The sequence below is a fragment of the Lactuca virosa genome, chromosome 3 (assembly GCF_052849685.1).
Source record: "Lactuca virosa cultivar CGN04683 chromosome 3, Lactuca_virosa_CGN04683_v6, whole genome shotgun sequence".
NCBI classification, from domain to species: Eukaryota; Viridiplantae; Streptophyta; class Magnoliopsida; order Asterales; family Asteraceae; genus Lactuca; species Lactuca virosa.
In genome coordinates, this window is record NC_136428.1 from 435,067,923 (window position 1) to 435,083,735 (window position 15,813).

The 15,813-nt window shown below is 34.3% G+C and overlaps 4 protein-coding genes across 4 annotated transcripts; 2 read left to right on the forward strand and 2 right to left on the reverse strand.

Annotated features, from left to right (window-relative positions):
• Positions 1 to 1,925: 1,925 nt before the first annotated feature.
• LOC145167879 (uncharacterized) lies at positions 1,926 to 4,089 on the forward strand. Its single transcript, XM_079087146.1, has one exon. The coding sequence runs from the start codon at positions 1,994 to 1,996 to the stop codon at positions 3,965 to 3,967; it is 1,974 nt and encodes a 657-aa protein (XP_078943272.1). The 5' UTR covers positions 1,926 to 1,993; the 3' UTR covers positions 3,968 to 4,089.
• Positions 4,090 to 4,142: 53 nt separating this feature from the next.
• TROL (thylakoid rhodanese-like protein) lies at positions 4,143 to 7,804 on the reverse strand. The gene is made up of 8 exons (XM_079087147.1): positions 7,104 to 7,804; positions 6,910 to 7,012; positions 6,743 to 6,829; positions 6,538 to 6,612; positions 5,892 to 5,966; positions 5,707 to 5,787; positions 5,292 to 5,570; positions 4,143 to 4,534 (listed from the first exon to the last, which is right to left on the reverse strand). Exons 1-8 carry the CDS (start codon positions 7,700 to 7,702, stop codon positions 4,487 to 4,489), a joined length of 1,347 nt encoding a protein of 448 aa, XP_078943273.1. The 5' UTR covers positions 7,703 to 7,804; the 3' UTR covers positions 4,143 to 4,486.
• A 1,945-nt stretch (positions 7,805 to 9,749) lies between these two features.
• LOC145167881 (Glycosyl hydrolase superfamily protein) lies at positions 9,750 to 12,869 on the reverse strand. The gene is made up of 8 exons (XM_079087148.1): positions 12,511 to 12,869; positions 12,199 to 12,272; positions 12,000 to 12,080; positions 11,837 to 11,921; positions 11,642 to 11,739; positions 11,459 to 11,546; positions 11,042 to 11,363; positions 9,750 to 10,110 (listed from the first exon to the last, which is right to left on the reverse strand). The coding sequence occupies exons 1-8, from the start codon at positions 12,787 to 12,789 to the stop codon at positions 9,830 to 9,832; spliced, it is 1,308 nt and encodes a 435-aa protein (XP_078943274.1). The 5' UTR covers positions 12,790 to 12,869; the 3' UTR covers positions 9,750 to 9,829.
• Positions 12,870 to 13,552: 683 nt separating this feature from the next.
• WTF1 (Ubiquitin carboxyl-terminal hydrolase family protein) lies at positions 13,553 to 15,521 on the forward strand. The gene has a single exon (XM_079087149.1). The coding sequence runs from the start codon at positions 13,789 to 13,791 to the stop codon at positions 15,286 to 15,288; it is 1,500 nt and encodes a 499-aa protein (XP_078943275.1). The 5' UTR covers positions 13,553 to 13,788; the 3' UTR covers positions 15,289 to 15,521.
• Positions 15,522 to 15,813: the final 292 nt, after the last annotated feature.

Genomic DNA, 15,813 nt, shown 5'->3' on the forward strand with positions numbered 1-15,813 from the left:
CTGAAAGTACATTGATGTCTTAATGGAATTGATTTGGATTACATAGGTGGAATAATTTGGGAGTAGTTTAATATATATTTGTATTTGCCGTTCAAAAAAAAATTTTGATTTGGATATATAATATTTATATGTGACTTGTACAGTTATCCTCGACATAGGATCTTACGAATAAATTTAAACTTTTGAATAATCGAATTTGTAAAATGTTTTTTTTATGAAGACTCATAGATTGGTTCGGAATTTGGCATGCGAAAACTAAACCAAAAGAAAATTAAGAGACAAATCTAGTTACCAGATTGTAATGTTTTATAATAAAACAGTAAAATATTTAAATGTTTATGTTTGTAACTTCAAATAAATAGAGTGATTATTTGTTATCACAATTATTTTGAGCTTCTAGAACATCAACAAACTTTAACCATATTTCCAAGTTTTTTATTTTTAAAAAAATGATACACTCATTAATTTATCAAACAAAATCTTACTGTTGACCATTTGTTTTAATTATTTTAATAATATATTAGTCATGACAGATTGATGATTTATGTTGATATATTTTTCTTTGATAAAGCTAATAAAAGATGATTTGGCTAATAAAAAACTTAGAATTGGAGTTACTGGTTGGGCATGTTCTAACTCAAATCATTTCCTATCATTAATTATTTTTAAAACCAATATAAAATCGTTTATAACTCATATAATTTATTATTTAAACATCATTTCTAATAAATGAAGGTTTTTTTGCTACTTGTCACGTTCTCATTCAATTGTCAAATGTTATTTTGTGGTTATTTTGAATTAAATTTTTTTCCACATGTTATTTTATGAGTTTTTTTATTTTATTAATTTTCACATAATATTTTAATATAATAATTGCAATAAATATAGTAATAAATAAATATCAATTTTATTATTTAACTTACCTTTTAATTTTAAAATTCTAAAAATTAAAGTTTATCAGGTTCTTTTATTTATTTAAATTGTTTGTTTAAATTTAAAAGATAAAAAACATTTCGATTATAATAATTCATTATTTTTCTTATTTTCTTATAGATTCAAAGTTCTAAAATAATTGACATTTATATTAATTTTTTTTAAATTAACCCATGTAATACATGAGGCTCAAAACTAGTATATAATGTATATGAAAAGAAAAAAAAATAATATAAAATAAAATCAATATATTACAATACAAAATAGTTAAATAACTTATACTAAATGTAAAGTCTATATGATAAAATCATTTATAACATGATTGTCAAAATCGTGATCCTGTACGATCCTAGGTATGAAAAACGATCCGGTATTTGAGGTAGGATCGTAGGATCGAGATCCGATCCGATCCTACTTTCCCTTGATTTTTTTTTGTTGCAAATGATTTTTTTACCACTTTATGTATTTTACTATTTACCAATTTACCATTTATCATTTTGTGTTGTGACTTATGACTAATATTTTGAAGTTTTTATAACTTTTGAACAAAAAAATTGAATGTTTGAAATATTTTTAATTATTAAAAATTATAAATTAAAATTAAAATTTATTTTGTGGGATCTTAGGATCCCGATCCCGATTTTGCAAACCCAAAAACGATTCTATCCCGATCTTGACAACCTTAATTTATACGATAAAAATCATAGGTATATAATAGTTAGTTTATCTCAAATCATATGGTAAAAATCTAAAAATCATGACATTTATTATTAATAATATTTTCTTAAAAAAGCTTCCTTTGGAAGGTTATGACAATAAGATCAAATTTTTTTATGTATAACAATCTATTAATAAAATTCATACACTTCATTTGATCTTTTAATGATACAATTATTATTATTATTTCTAAAATATATAACTAAGAAGAAAATAAAATAATACTGCTTTTGTCAACGATAATCAAATACAACTGACATTTAGTATTATTGTTTACTTTGATTTGGCTACACGTAGTATATCAAACGCAGAGTCATCAGTATATGCCTTCTCAAAATCACACATGGCTTCCAATGAGTGCTCTCCGATGTCCTCGCCGGAAAACACCTCCAACGACAGGGAGAATATTCTCGACGACGCCATGACAGACGACACAAGCGAATTCTTTTTTGATGTCCAACCTCGTATAAGCTTCACCGAGAACAACTCCGCCACCTACTTGTCATCTGAAAACCCCTGCCTCGACTTCTTCTTCCACGTCGTACCGGACACTCCGCCGGAAGATCTGATCCGTCGGCTACAAGTGGCATGGAATCACAATCCACTGACTACGCTAAAACTCGTATGTAATCTCAGAGCCGTACGCGGTAGTGGAAAATCGGACAAAGAGAGCTTTTACACGGCGGCGCTCTGGCTCCATAGCCACCACCCGAAGACCTTAGCTTCGAATATTCCGCTTCTGGTTCAGTTCGGTTACTTCAAGGACTTGTTAGAGATCCTCTACAGGCTGATCCAAGGTCCTGAAGTGCGTCGAATTGCGAAATCCGAGTGGATTTCGAAGAAATCGGTGAAAGGAAAAGGTGAATCACGGAAGCGATACTTCCTCTCGAAGAAAAAGAAGAAGAACAAGAACAATGGCGACGATGAGATGAAAGCGAAAAGGGAAAAGGTCCCTCGAGAGCAACGGATCGAAGCAAATAGAGTACAGATGAAGGCAGAGCAAGAGAGAGCAAAAGCATCTAGGAAAGAAAAGCTATCCGCCATGGCTGAAAAAGCACATAATAGATACAATTCAGATCCAGATTACAAGCTCTTACACGATCAGGTATCGAGTTTCTTCGCTGATCGTTTACAATCTGATATTCAATCGTTGAATTCCGATGATTGTACCAAAATCAGTTTAGCTGCAAAATGGTGCCCTACGGTTGATTCTTCATATGATAACGCCACACTGATTTGTGAATCAATTGCTAGAATAATTTACCCTAGAAATTCTGATCCTGAATTCGATGGTCTCGATGACGCTAATTACGTCTTCAAAATCAAAAATCGATTCAGGAAACAAGTTCTCGTTCCTCTTCGCAACGCCTTAAAATTACCTGAAGTTTACATGAGCGCAAAGCAATGGAGCTCCATTACCTACGACAGAGTAGCTTCCATAGCCATGAAAAACTACACCGACATATTCTTACACCGAGACAATGCACGCTTCCGTGAGTATCTACAAAACGTGACCACCGGCGATGCAAAGATCGCCGCCGGAGCATTACTCCCCCACGAAATCATCGGATCTTTAAATCGAGGTAGTGGAGCAGCCATAGTAGCCGAGCTTCAATGGAAGCGAATGGTTGATGATTTATCAAAGAAGGGTAAACTCACAAACTGCATAGCAGTCTGTGACGTCTCCGGCAGCATGTCAGGTACACCAATGGAGGTCTCAGTGGCTCTCGGCTTATTAGTGTCAGAAGTTTCCGCAGAACCATGGAAGGGTCACGTCATCACCTTCAGCGAGTTGCCGGAGCTCCACCGAATCGAAGGTGGTAACCTCCGGTCAAAAACAGAGTTCATTAGAAACATGGCTGCCGGATTCAACACCAATTTTCAGAAAGTTTTTGACAGAATGTTGGAAGTGGGTGTGAAAGGAAAGTTGGGGGAAGATAAAATGGTGGAAAGGGTGTTTGTTTTTAGCGATATGGAGTTCGATCAGGCGTCCGATGATCCATGGGAGACTGATTATGAAGCGATAGAGAGGAAGTTTAAGAGTTGTGGGTATGAGAAGGTGCCGGAGATTGTGTTTTGGAATCTTAGAGATTCATCGAGTACTCCGGTGACTGGTGGCCGGAAAGGGGTGGCGCTACTTAGTGGGTTTTCGAAGAATTTGTTGACTTTGTTTCTCGAAGAAGGAGGGGTGATTAAACCGGAGGATGTAGCTGATAAGAGTGATGCGAAAGGAGGTGATGGGGGTTTGAATCCTGAGGATAGGATGGAAGCTGCTATATCTGGAGAATTGTATCAGAAACTGGTTGTGTGTGATTGATGTGGATTTCTGTATTTTTGAGGTGTAGAAATTAGGCTATGTTTTTTAATTTTCATCAATAAATTGGTTCTAAATATATATTAAAAAAATAAAAAAACAGAATCAATGCCAAAATTGCAACATATTTAGATGTACTCTAGAAAAATAATAAGAAAAAAATAATAGTACACACGTATGCATGAAAGCTCCTATCATACATGAAATGAACAACAATATAGTTGACATAAATTAGGGTTTAATAACTTCAATCTAACTCCCATTTCATTTTCATCCCAGGGTTTCCAAGATCTTCAAAGCAACTTGTGCTAATTGAATCCAAACAAACCCCAAATACAAGTATCAATAATCTAATCCATCATTGAAAAGTACATACACACAAACCTCGATGCAAACATATAATGATGTCACCACCATTAATGACTTATCGCTCATAACTAGGCTCCAGGAATTCCCAGACGAATACTTGTTCCATAAAAGATTGATGTTTGATGAATTTTAACACGAAAGTGTGGCAAAAAACTATGGCCTTGAAGGAGTAGGAGATGTCGGAGGCTTGAAATTGGGATACTGCAATATGACAACATAAAGCGAAACAAAAACAAAAACAGTCAGCAGCATTTAAAGAAAAAAATGGAGTGCTTAAATCGTTTCTTTAATCAAAATCTTTGAAGGGTATTTTGATTTTCAGCAGTTTGGATAAAAAAGATTGAAGCTTTATCGACAATAGTCAAACATTATAGGCTAAAATTTGGTTCTTAAAACATTTCTTTAATCAGAAACATTCAGAAGTAATTAGATTCTTGTCGTTTTGAGTTGAGCAATATTGAAATCTATCAACAATATATATGAGTGTAGTCAGGTCAAATTTGCTCTTTTGACCTATGCAAAATCCTTTAATTTAAATCATGATCTTGAAAAACCCTTCAAGGATATTATGTGTTTCATCATTTGGGATCCAAACATTGAAACTTTATTTTCAATGGACAAGGAGGACATTTACGTCTTTTGCACAGTTGGAAAGATCAAGAGGGAAGTCTATGTCCTACCTTATTGGGTAGGACAAAAAGTTGTCATTTTGTCCCACTTTTTTAGAGACAAAAAATTGCAATTTTTGTCTCGATCCATTTTATGAGTGGGACAAAAAAATTGCAGTTTCATCCATGTCCCACCTTTTTAGATGAGACACGAAACTGTAATTTTTGTCCCACTAACATGAGTCGTTGTCTTAAGCCTAGTCCAATGCATGTAAAACACAGTTCAACATGTCATCAAATGTTATGTGTTTGGTGGATCCAACAGCTAAAGGTGAATTTAGGAAACTTACATATGGATATGGTGAAAGTGCACGTGGTGGTTTAGAAACCACTTCTTCTTTGACTTCTGTTTTAGAGACAGCGTTGACCGTTGGAGTTGACTCTACTGGTGCTGGTGCTGCTGCTACTGCTTGTACCACTGGTGGAGTTGGCTCTGCTGGTGGTGCTGCTTCTGGTTGTACTTCCGGTGGCGCAGAGTTAGTGGACTCCACAACAGCTTCTTCCGTAGTTGTTGTGGCTGCAGGAAGTGATTTGCTAGACAAGGGTGGTAGAAGAGCTTTCCCAATGTCCTGAATTTTGTTAAATCATTTGGTTATAATTAAAAAAAGAAAAATGTGTTTATATATATATATATATATATATATATATATATATATATATATATATATATATATATATATATATATATATATATAGTTGAAGTACCTTGATATCATTTAGAATATCTTGGGGCCCGATTTTCACAGTCAAGAATTCCTCAACTTCTTTTAGAGTTTTTTTCCGATCCTATCATGGAAAATTTCGTAAACAAATCTTTAAACAACATAACCTACAAGGGCAAAAATGTAATTTCCAAAAGATTTTGCTTTAAATTAGATGAAAAAAATGACCTCGGCATAGAGTAGCTTCTTGGTGACAAGTTGCACCAAAGCAGCAGAACCCAAGACCTCGAGTATCGTCTCAACCTGAATTTAGTTAAAATTACACAAACAGAATTCAAAAATCGAAAGGGCTAAATGCAATAAATAGCAATGTACTTTTATTTCGTTTTTTTCTAATCAAACCATAAAAGTTTCAGACGTTTTTCCAGATTAACCATTTTGAGTAAATTTTTATATCTGGTTTCATCGGTAATTTTCCAAATTAACCATTTTTGACTTGTTATATCACTTCAAAATGGGTAATTATGGTTTGATTGGAAAAAATAGAGCATAAGTGGTTAAACTGAAAAAGTGTCCAAAATGTAGTGGATTTTCTGTAATTTGGCCTTTATTTGTTTGACAATTTTGTAGTTTCAATCTTTTCTTACTAGGGCATGAACTCTACCAGATTATTATAGTATTATACTTCCAAATTTTTTTTATTATAAGGACATTATACTTGGAAAAATCAAACCCAATTATAATAGTGAGATGGTTTTCTCTTTCGATGAGACTGCTATATTTGGAAAGTAAATTTTGTAATAGGAAAAAAAAAAAGTAAGATCTATATCAAACAAATCAAGGAGAGTAGAGACATTGTTATGAAGCTACTTACCTCGGTAAATGCTAACAAACCTAGTCCAGTAGCCACCGCGAGGCCAAAAATTACGGATACAGCCTCAGAACCATCCTGGAAAGTGGAAACCATTGCAATTCAAGATCTTTGCTTACAAAACAACAGGAATTGCAAAATAGAGAATTTTAAAGAAGAAAATGAAAAACAATAAAATTCGTTTATATGTGAGAATTGAAATACGTACACCAAGCAAGCCATCGAATGCATCTGTCACACTGCCAAAGTCAAAAGCGAAAGATTTTTGTGGTAATATCCATGGAAGACTGCTGTTCTGTATACAAATTTATCAAATAAAACCATAAAAAAATCAAATACTAGATTTCAAGAAATAAAAGAATGTGATTAACAAACCGCCCATCCACGTGGCCCTTCTGCTCCATCTTTTATAGCGTAAGCAGCTTTGAAGCCATTAACAGTCACCAATTCTGCAACAAGTTCAGAGCTCCCATCGAATCTGGCTTTCAACATACATTTAGCATAAATTTTAGATCTTGAAAACCTAAATCATTTAAAGAAAGATGGGGGAATTCTCAATTCTGCCTTACTTGTCCAAAATAAACAATGTGGTGTTCTCTGGTTCTTTGAACTTCAAGGAAAGCTTCTTCAAGAACCCTGGTTTGTCATCACCATTATAAGCAATCCTAATTGGCTTCTTCTTCAAACCCTTAATGTCTGGACTACCCCCTGCCCTAATGTCAGAAGCAGTCCTAATATCAAGCAATTGAGCATTTTCATCATCGCCCAATTTCCCATACGCAATTCTCGCAGTTTCAACCCCCCATGGCTTACTCTTCGCAAATACTTGAGAGAGGATTAACGGCAAAACTAAAGCGGCGGCGCCACCAGCTAACACCAGAGGATTCTCAGTAGCGAAATTGATTATACCATCGAAAACACCGCTGATATCCAAATCAGGTGCTGAGAATGACGAATCAGAAGTTGTTGATTGATTCAGTGCTTCTTCATACGTAAGTGCTTTTGCGATAGCAGAATTGAAAACAGAGGATATAAGCACTAGACTACTGCCATGGAATTGGGGTTTTGAGATTTTAAGATGGTGAATTGTGGGGAACGATGATTGTTTTTTGGGTTCTGGTTTAAGTACGGAAATGGGTTTTAACACAACAGCATTGAGGGCTTCCATAGCATAATCCTTGATGTGAAGAACTCAAGAACAAATTGATGAAAGTTGGCTAATCACCATGAGAATGCTGTTTTAATTTCTGGGTTGTTCTGGAATCTGGAGGGTGTAATATGGGTGGACGTGCTGAGGTGGAAGGAAATTTGAGAAAGGTTCCAATGAATGAGTGACATGTGGCAAGTCAGGATCAGAAGCTTTGATGATCATGTTTTGAGTTATATGGATGGAAGTGTTTTGTATGGTGGAGAAATCGTATCATGCCATGAAGGTGAAAAAATTAGCTTAAAGGGTGTTGACTTTCAACACACAAACTTTATAATCAAAGTTTATAAACGTTTCAAGTCTATAAAGTTCAATAAATTGATATATTAATATCGTTTTTAATAACTACTTTGTTTGATGCATACATTTCATTACTCTATCAAAGTTAATCATATCTTAATATGAACTATTGTTTTTTTTTTTTTTTTTTTTTTCTAATTTATAAACAACTTTTTCTTTCGGTAAAAGTTTGCATCGATATGGCGGGTAAAAAACAACAAGATGTGACGTTAACCCTTTTTAAAAGGTAAAATTAATTCTTTTAAAGATTATATCTATATATTTTTAGATCATAACATTATTATGCATAACCCATTGGATTTCAATTGAAGAGTTTCATGCAAGAAAACGAAAAATATCAAACGCACGTAGCGTATGGTGAATACATCAAGGTGTTTTGACGTCTAAATATTACACTTTTAGTTTTTTTCACAAACTAATCCATATCTAACTAACATAATCCCTAAATATAAAAACACAATCGAAGTCAAAACTACAACTTATAGATAATTACATCCAAAAACAAAACCCCAACTCCTAACTAAGCAAATCTCCAACTTCCTATTTGACCTTTCAAGATCGGCCTAACCAATGGAAAATTGTTATGACCTTTTTCATCACTAACACAACAAATAAACAACACTTTGGTCCATGTGAAATTTTTGAAACAATTGTTTCAGATCAACGAGAATAAGAGAGAAAAAAAAAATGAAAAACATCATACCATTTTTGGACAAGCATAAATTTTTCTTCCCGGGTTATTACGGGTCATTGAGGTCCTTATAATCGCTAAACTTTCACAATCACACTTTGTCATGTGTTGGATTTAATCGAAGAACTTCCACAACAATCGATTGTCATTTGTTTGATTTTACATAATTTATATAGATAGTTTGAGCATACTATTAGGTTCAGAGTACGAATGTCTATGTTCACAGTATAGTACGTATGTGAGGTTCGTAATACTTATGTCGGGTTCCTTTTAAGTTTTTTTAAACCAAAGTCACTATTAATTTTCCAGAACAAAAATATGATTTTTAAGGATTTATATTGTTCAGTTCGCAGTACGGAATATCATTCCACAGAGGGTATTACGGACTGATGTATGGAAACACACGTGAAATTAAGAAAAAAATCCCTATTTTTGACAGTTAACATGAGTTTGTAGTACAAAATCAAATCCGCAGTGACGACGAGTCCGCAGAAGCCCTTCTATGAACTCATTGATCAGTTTTGGAAACATCCTTTTTTTAGGACACTTTTTGGAAGTTAAGTGTGTTATTTGGTTTTAGTTAGTTTTTGCAAAATCTCAATCAAAAAAACTTTTATTATATATGCTCTTAGTCCACTCTAATCTAATCCTCTTGTAAAATCTCAGATGTTGCAATCAGTCCATGTGAACTTGTACTACATGTACTAGGCGTACTACATGAATTCTTGATTTCTATTTGTATTATTAGGCCATGTACGATACATGCATCAATATGCTTAATTCAATAAGATATTTCTAAAAAATCATCTTCAATGAGCAACACGTTCAATGTAATGATAAAAACTTGACAAAAAACATCAATAAATGTATTTAATGTAGTATTTATTACTATCTAGTTTAGTCTCATCCGGTCAAAATGATACACAAATTACAGTGACTTGTATCTAACCCTAAACCTTAAATCTTAAACCACAATAGAGAAATGGAATTTGAGATGAAAATCATTATACATGAATCTAAAACAAAAGATGAGGATATTATAATAAAAATGGATTAAATATTTATCCTAAAGTTTGAAACTAGAAGATCTAAGTAAGTTACAAAAGATGGAAGAAATAATCTAAACCTTGACCGATTTCCCAAATGGAAACACCAGCACCCCATGAACGAGCTTCATCCAACCGCATTGCAATGGACATAAGTGATGGGTAGAACACAACATGTTTCACAATGTTATTATTATTATTATTATTATTATTTTCATCAGAATACAAGAAAAAATGCTCCCCACTTTTCTTCTCCCATTGCAATTCTGGCTTATGCTTTTCCAGTAAAGAAAGATAGTCTCTTCCAAGAATTGCACCACCACCCAAACCTCCTTCAAATAACACAAAAGTCAAAACACCAACCATTTATTCAACCATTTATTCACGGATTGTCCTGTGTTTGACATATATTGGACTATTTACAAAATTGAGTAAATTATAACTTCAGTCTCTATACTTTCTCTATACTCTGTACTGTTTGTTATGGGTTTGGTCCAATATTTTTTTTTTCCTTTTGTTGCAAAATTGTTGTCGTGGTTTCAATTTGTTGCGGTTTTAATCCCTATAACATGTAAAACGACTATTTTATCCTTATATGTTTGTTGAATTGTTGGAAGTACCAATGCTGATAAAAAGATTGAATACATTACAAGTTTGGTCCACGTGTTGAACCATTTGTTACAGGTTTGATCCAAAAAAGATTTGTGTTGCAAATTTGGTCATATGGTTTTATTTTGTTGCGGTTTTGGCCTCTGACACATGTAAAATGACTAATTTTCCCTTATATGATATTTTTATGGGATTAATGTTGATACAAATTTTGATCATGTGATCTACTGCTTGTTATGGGTTTTTCCAAAGAAGATATTTTTTGCACATACATCCACGTGGTTTCATTTTCGTAAATTACAAGTTTAATCCCAATGCCATATCATTTGTTGTGGGTTTGGTAAAAAAAGTCGTTTCAAATTTGCCCCTATGGTTGCATTTTGTTGCGGTTTTGGTCCGTAACCAATGTAAAATGACTGTTTTGCTCTCATATCATATCTTTTGGGACTAATGCTAATAAAAAGTTGAGTAAATTACAACTTTGGTCCCTGTGCTAGACTGTTTGTTACGAGTTTGGTCCAAAAAATAGATTTTGTTGCAAATTTACCCCTGTGGTTTCATTTTGTTGCAGTTTTGGTCCCTAAAATGAATATTTTGCCCTTATATGATATTTTCCAAGTATAATACTATGTATGATACGACACAGACACATACCTCCTTGGAGAACGAAATCATTCCCATAGAAGTTGATGCCTAGAAATATTTTTTGAGACAAATTCTGAGAGCCACCAAGGAGCAGCTGCAAAGTAGAAGTGATCCACTTCAATGGTGCATTGGGACCTGGATTTTGAGGATTTGAGAAATCATAAGTCATAAGGGAGTAACCATCCACGTCATCACTCAAGCTTTGCAGATCTTCAGGCCCAAAATCATACTCTTGGACCTTATCAGAACGTGGTGGCCCAATAACATATACTAATTGCAGATTCCCCACAGCATGCATGGATTGTCCCAATTTTTTAACAAACTGCAGTGCCTGATTTTGTAAACATATTTAATCAAAATTGACAATTAAACTTAGATATCATATACTTCCCCTATTAACTTTTTTACTATAATAACTTTACCAACCAGTTTCCGCATGTGTGGATCATGCAAGACACCATATGCAGCCCATCTTGACCAAGATTCTAGAACAATGCCATCAAAATCCATCTCCCTGTAATGTCAAAATAACCATGTATAAAAGACCAAATTAAGTAAAAGGACAAGTATGGAAGTACTAGAATTGGTTGAAACAGCAGAAATGCTTACTTGCATTCAGTTATAATAAGGTCAATTACTTTAGCCCTCTGTTTCTTCTTTTTTAGCATGTCCATAGGAATAGCTTCAAGTACAAATCTAGGTAAAATCTGTCAATAATGAGCCAACATGGAAACAAGAAACAATGAGACAAATTAACTATCATAAATTTTAGCATTGGTGTGAAAATAAGTGAGGTGAAAGTACCAGAGCCTTTCCCTTCACGCGAAGATCTGAAATCCATCCTTTATCTACATTATGTCTTCCTTCCAGGACAAACTCAGCGCCTTGGCTACAAGAACAGGAGACACGAGAATGTGAATATGTGTAAGATAGAAGCAAGCTGTTTATGATCATAATCCAATAGTACCTTTTTAGATCATACCACACTGGTGATATGTGTGTAATCTTAGAGTTGAACTCCTTTGCCAGTTCATATCCCTTTGAATTCCTGCACAATTGAACTGAAGATGTAATTGAGAAAATGAAAAGAAAATCAGTGGTGGATCTAACTATCTATCATCTCCAAAATCTACAAACACACATAGATCAAATGAAGTGTCGGTTACCATGGTGTAACGTAAGCCAGCACGGGGTTTGGAAAATGCCGAATTGATGTATTCTCTGAAACTTTTGCATTTTCCTGAATCACTTCATTGATTAACAAACACAAGAAAGATAATGAAATTTACAACTCTTTTGTTCACAACAGAGAGCAATTGTAGAACAGAACTTGGCAAATTCTTTACGGACGCTTAAAAATTCAGTGGAATTTAATGAACTACTTTATAATTGAGCTCTAATGATTTTCTATTTGCTGTTAGAGGATAGAAATTCAGAAGAAAAAAAAAATTGAACAATTCAGCTAGTTAAGTGCATACAGTGAGGATTTCTTGGTAGTTGATGTCAGTCTTCACTAAGCCTCGTTGGTATACGTATGGAAGCGAAGAATCTAGGTCCGTATTCGAAGCGTATAGCATACGGTATACATATGCTGAAATGGCAGGAGATACGATCAGGAAGAGTAAAGTGTTGAGCATACTAAGGCGTTTGTTAGGGTTGATGACACGGCTTGAAGAATCCTCGCGATTTGAAGGCACTGAACTGCTTGATCGGCGGTCGGACTTAACCGCTGCTCGCCGGCCTTGTATTTTCGTCATCGCCGTTTTTCCTCCGATTATTACCGGCAAGATCTACCGATGAGTGAGAAGCGAGAACCCCTTAAACCCCTTTGAGTTTCATACAAAACTGGTCCCTGGACTATTTGTAAATCTGCATATTCATCTTTGAACTTATAATATATGTATTACGATCCATATTGTGATTGTGACTTTTCTCCTAATCAAGTGTCAATGCCAACATTTAGTAATGATTCCATTAAATTCATAAATTTAACATGCGAAATTTATAAGAAGGGGAGTGATTTATATACAATATTTTTTAGTCATACACAACAATTTATATTTTAGAAGGTTGTATAAGAAGGGGAGTGATCCTCTTAATTTTTATCTAATAAGTTGGTTATGAAATAAATATCTATTTAGATGATAATTTCTCATTCAGTGGTTAAATGAATAAGTGAAAAGAATTACTAATTATATGGTCATATTTTAATTTATTTGTTGTTGTGTCTTTTATTACGGTGCCTTATAATTCTATATGTCTCGAGTCTCGACCTTAATATGTTAGTCTTAGAACAAGTTCTTTATGATTCGTTATGAATAGTATGAATGGTACACAAATCTTTTAACTATGTTACCAACTTAATTAGTTCTAGTATTGTCATTATTTGTTGCACTCTTGATCCATAAAATATTGTATGCAAGGATAAGGAGCCATATGTGTGATTTTCGTAAGAGAGGGTCTAATTTTGTACAATATACATTTTTTTATAAATTGGTAATATACCCCAAAATCTGGTTTCATGACTCATGTGGAAGATAAGGCGAGAGAGCAATCACATAAACCCCATATCAACTTCAGATTCTATAAACCCTAATCCCAAATTGTACGTGGTAGCCGGTAAGTCCTTATTTCATCAATCTCTCTTTCTCTCACTGCGTATATATTGCAAGGTTTTAGCTTTCCAATGATAGCTACATATCTACATGACGAATTTCTTCTGTGATTTGCTAAAGTTATTGCAATTTTGACCTCAAATGGCATCATCTCTTACCACTTTACCTTTCTTCATATCACACCAAACATCTCGAATTCAAAAACCTAGATTTTCCTTGGAGAATCCTGTTTCAGTTTCTAAAACACCACTTGAAAAGACACCGTTTTTAGGGAAGAGTTTGAATTTACAAGCGGGGAGTTTCGGCGGTAATTTTGGGAAAAACCATGTCCGTATTTCTCCGATTCAAGCAATAGTGAAGAGGAGGAAAGAGCTTCCTTTCGATAACGTGATTCAAAGAGACAAGAAGCTGAAACTAGTTATGAAAATCAGAAAAATCTTACTGAGTCAACCCGATAGAGTTATGCAACTTCGTGATTTAGGTAGGTTTAGAAGAGCATTAGGGCTTCAAAAACGCAGACGCTTCATCGCACTGTTGAGAAAGTTTCCTGGTGTATTTGAGATCGAAGAAGAAGGGGTTTACTCCCTCAGATTCAAACTAACACCCGAAGCTGAAAGATTATATCTTGAAGAAATGAAGGTCAGAAACGAAATGGAAGATCTGTTAGTTGTTAAACTAAGAAAACTACTAATGATGTCATTAGACAAAAGAATCCTTGTAGAAAAGATAGCTCATTTGAAGAACGATCTTGGCCTTCCATTAGAGTTCCGTGACACAATCTGTCAAAGGTACCCACAGTATTTTAGGGTTGTAAGAACCGATAGAGGCCCATCTTTAGAGCTAACACATTGGGACCCTGAACTTGCAGTCTCATTTCAAGAGCTTGAAGAAGAAGATAAACTAGCAAAAGAAGCAGAAAAGAGAGATTTAATCATTGATAGACCACCAAAGTTCAACAGAGTGAGACTTCCAAAGGGTCTTCAACTTTCAAAAGGTGAAATGAGACGTATTTCTCAATTCAGAGACATGCCTTTCATCTCACCTTATTCGGATTTTTCCTCATTAAGACCTGGTAGTGCTGAAAAAGAAAAACATGCTTGTGCTGTTGTACACGAGATTTTGAGTCTTACAGTTGAAAAAAGAACTTTAGTTGACCATTTGACTCATTTTCGTGAAGAGTTTAGATTCAGTCAACAACTTAGGGGGATGCTTATAAGACACCCTGATATGTTTTATGTGTCTTTAAAAGGAGACCGTGATTCTGTCTTTTTAAGAGATGCGTATCGTGATTCACAATTGGTTGATAAAAATCGGTTGTTGATTATTAAAGAGAAGCTTCGTGCTTTGGTTTCTGTTCAGAGGTTTAGAGGGCGTGTGGTGAAAAGTGATGAGGGTGGTGGTGGTGGTGATGATGATGAAGAGGATGAGGTGGAAGAAGAGGATTGGTCGGATCTTGATGAGTTGGTGAGTAATGAAATGGATGATGATGATGACGATGATGTTGGTGATGATGATATGCCTCCTGATTTTGATGAAGATGATGAAAATGTGAAAATGAATCAAAGGAAAGAAGCGAATCAAGATGAAGAAAAAGTTCTTGATCCTGTGTTTCCAGATGGAAAGCCAAGAGAAAGATGGTAAGTTTTGATATTGTATTGCTTTATACATTGATTTGAGTCATAAGGGGGCAAAAAGGTGACTCGTTTGTAATGAGAGGGCAAATACGTAATTTACATTTGTTGTGAAGCTGAGTGGTGTTGATGTACTAGGGGCACTTTCTGTTTTCCTCTCAATGCTACATGTAAGGTTCTACAAATGGCTATGAAACTATAAATTGGATTATTTGTGGTAATCTTTTTAGTGTTTATTGGAAATTGGAGTGTATTGTATGTTCTTGTTTTAAAGAAATTTGTTAGATCAGATAGAAAGAAAAAGTCTTGGATTGTTGGATCTTGTGGGATTTGGATGGAATTGGAATTGGATTCCAATCTTGCTTTTGATTGTGAATAAGTAGGGAATTGGTTTTTACTGGAATTCACAAAATCCTTTGAAACGGTGGATTTCAACATTCCATTTTACAACCCATGGAATTTAATTTACTGCATTTACTTATTGTTTAATATGATGGTTCTTTTTTTTGTTGTTTGTTGGTATTAAAGGATACAT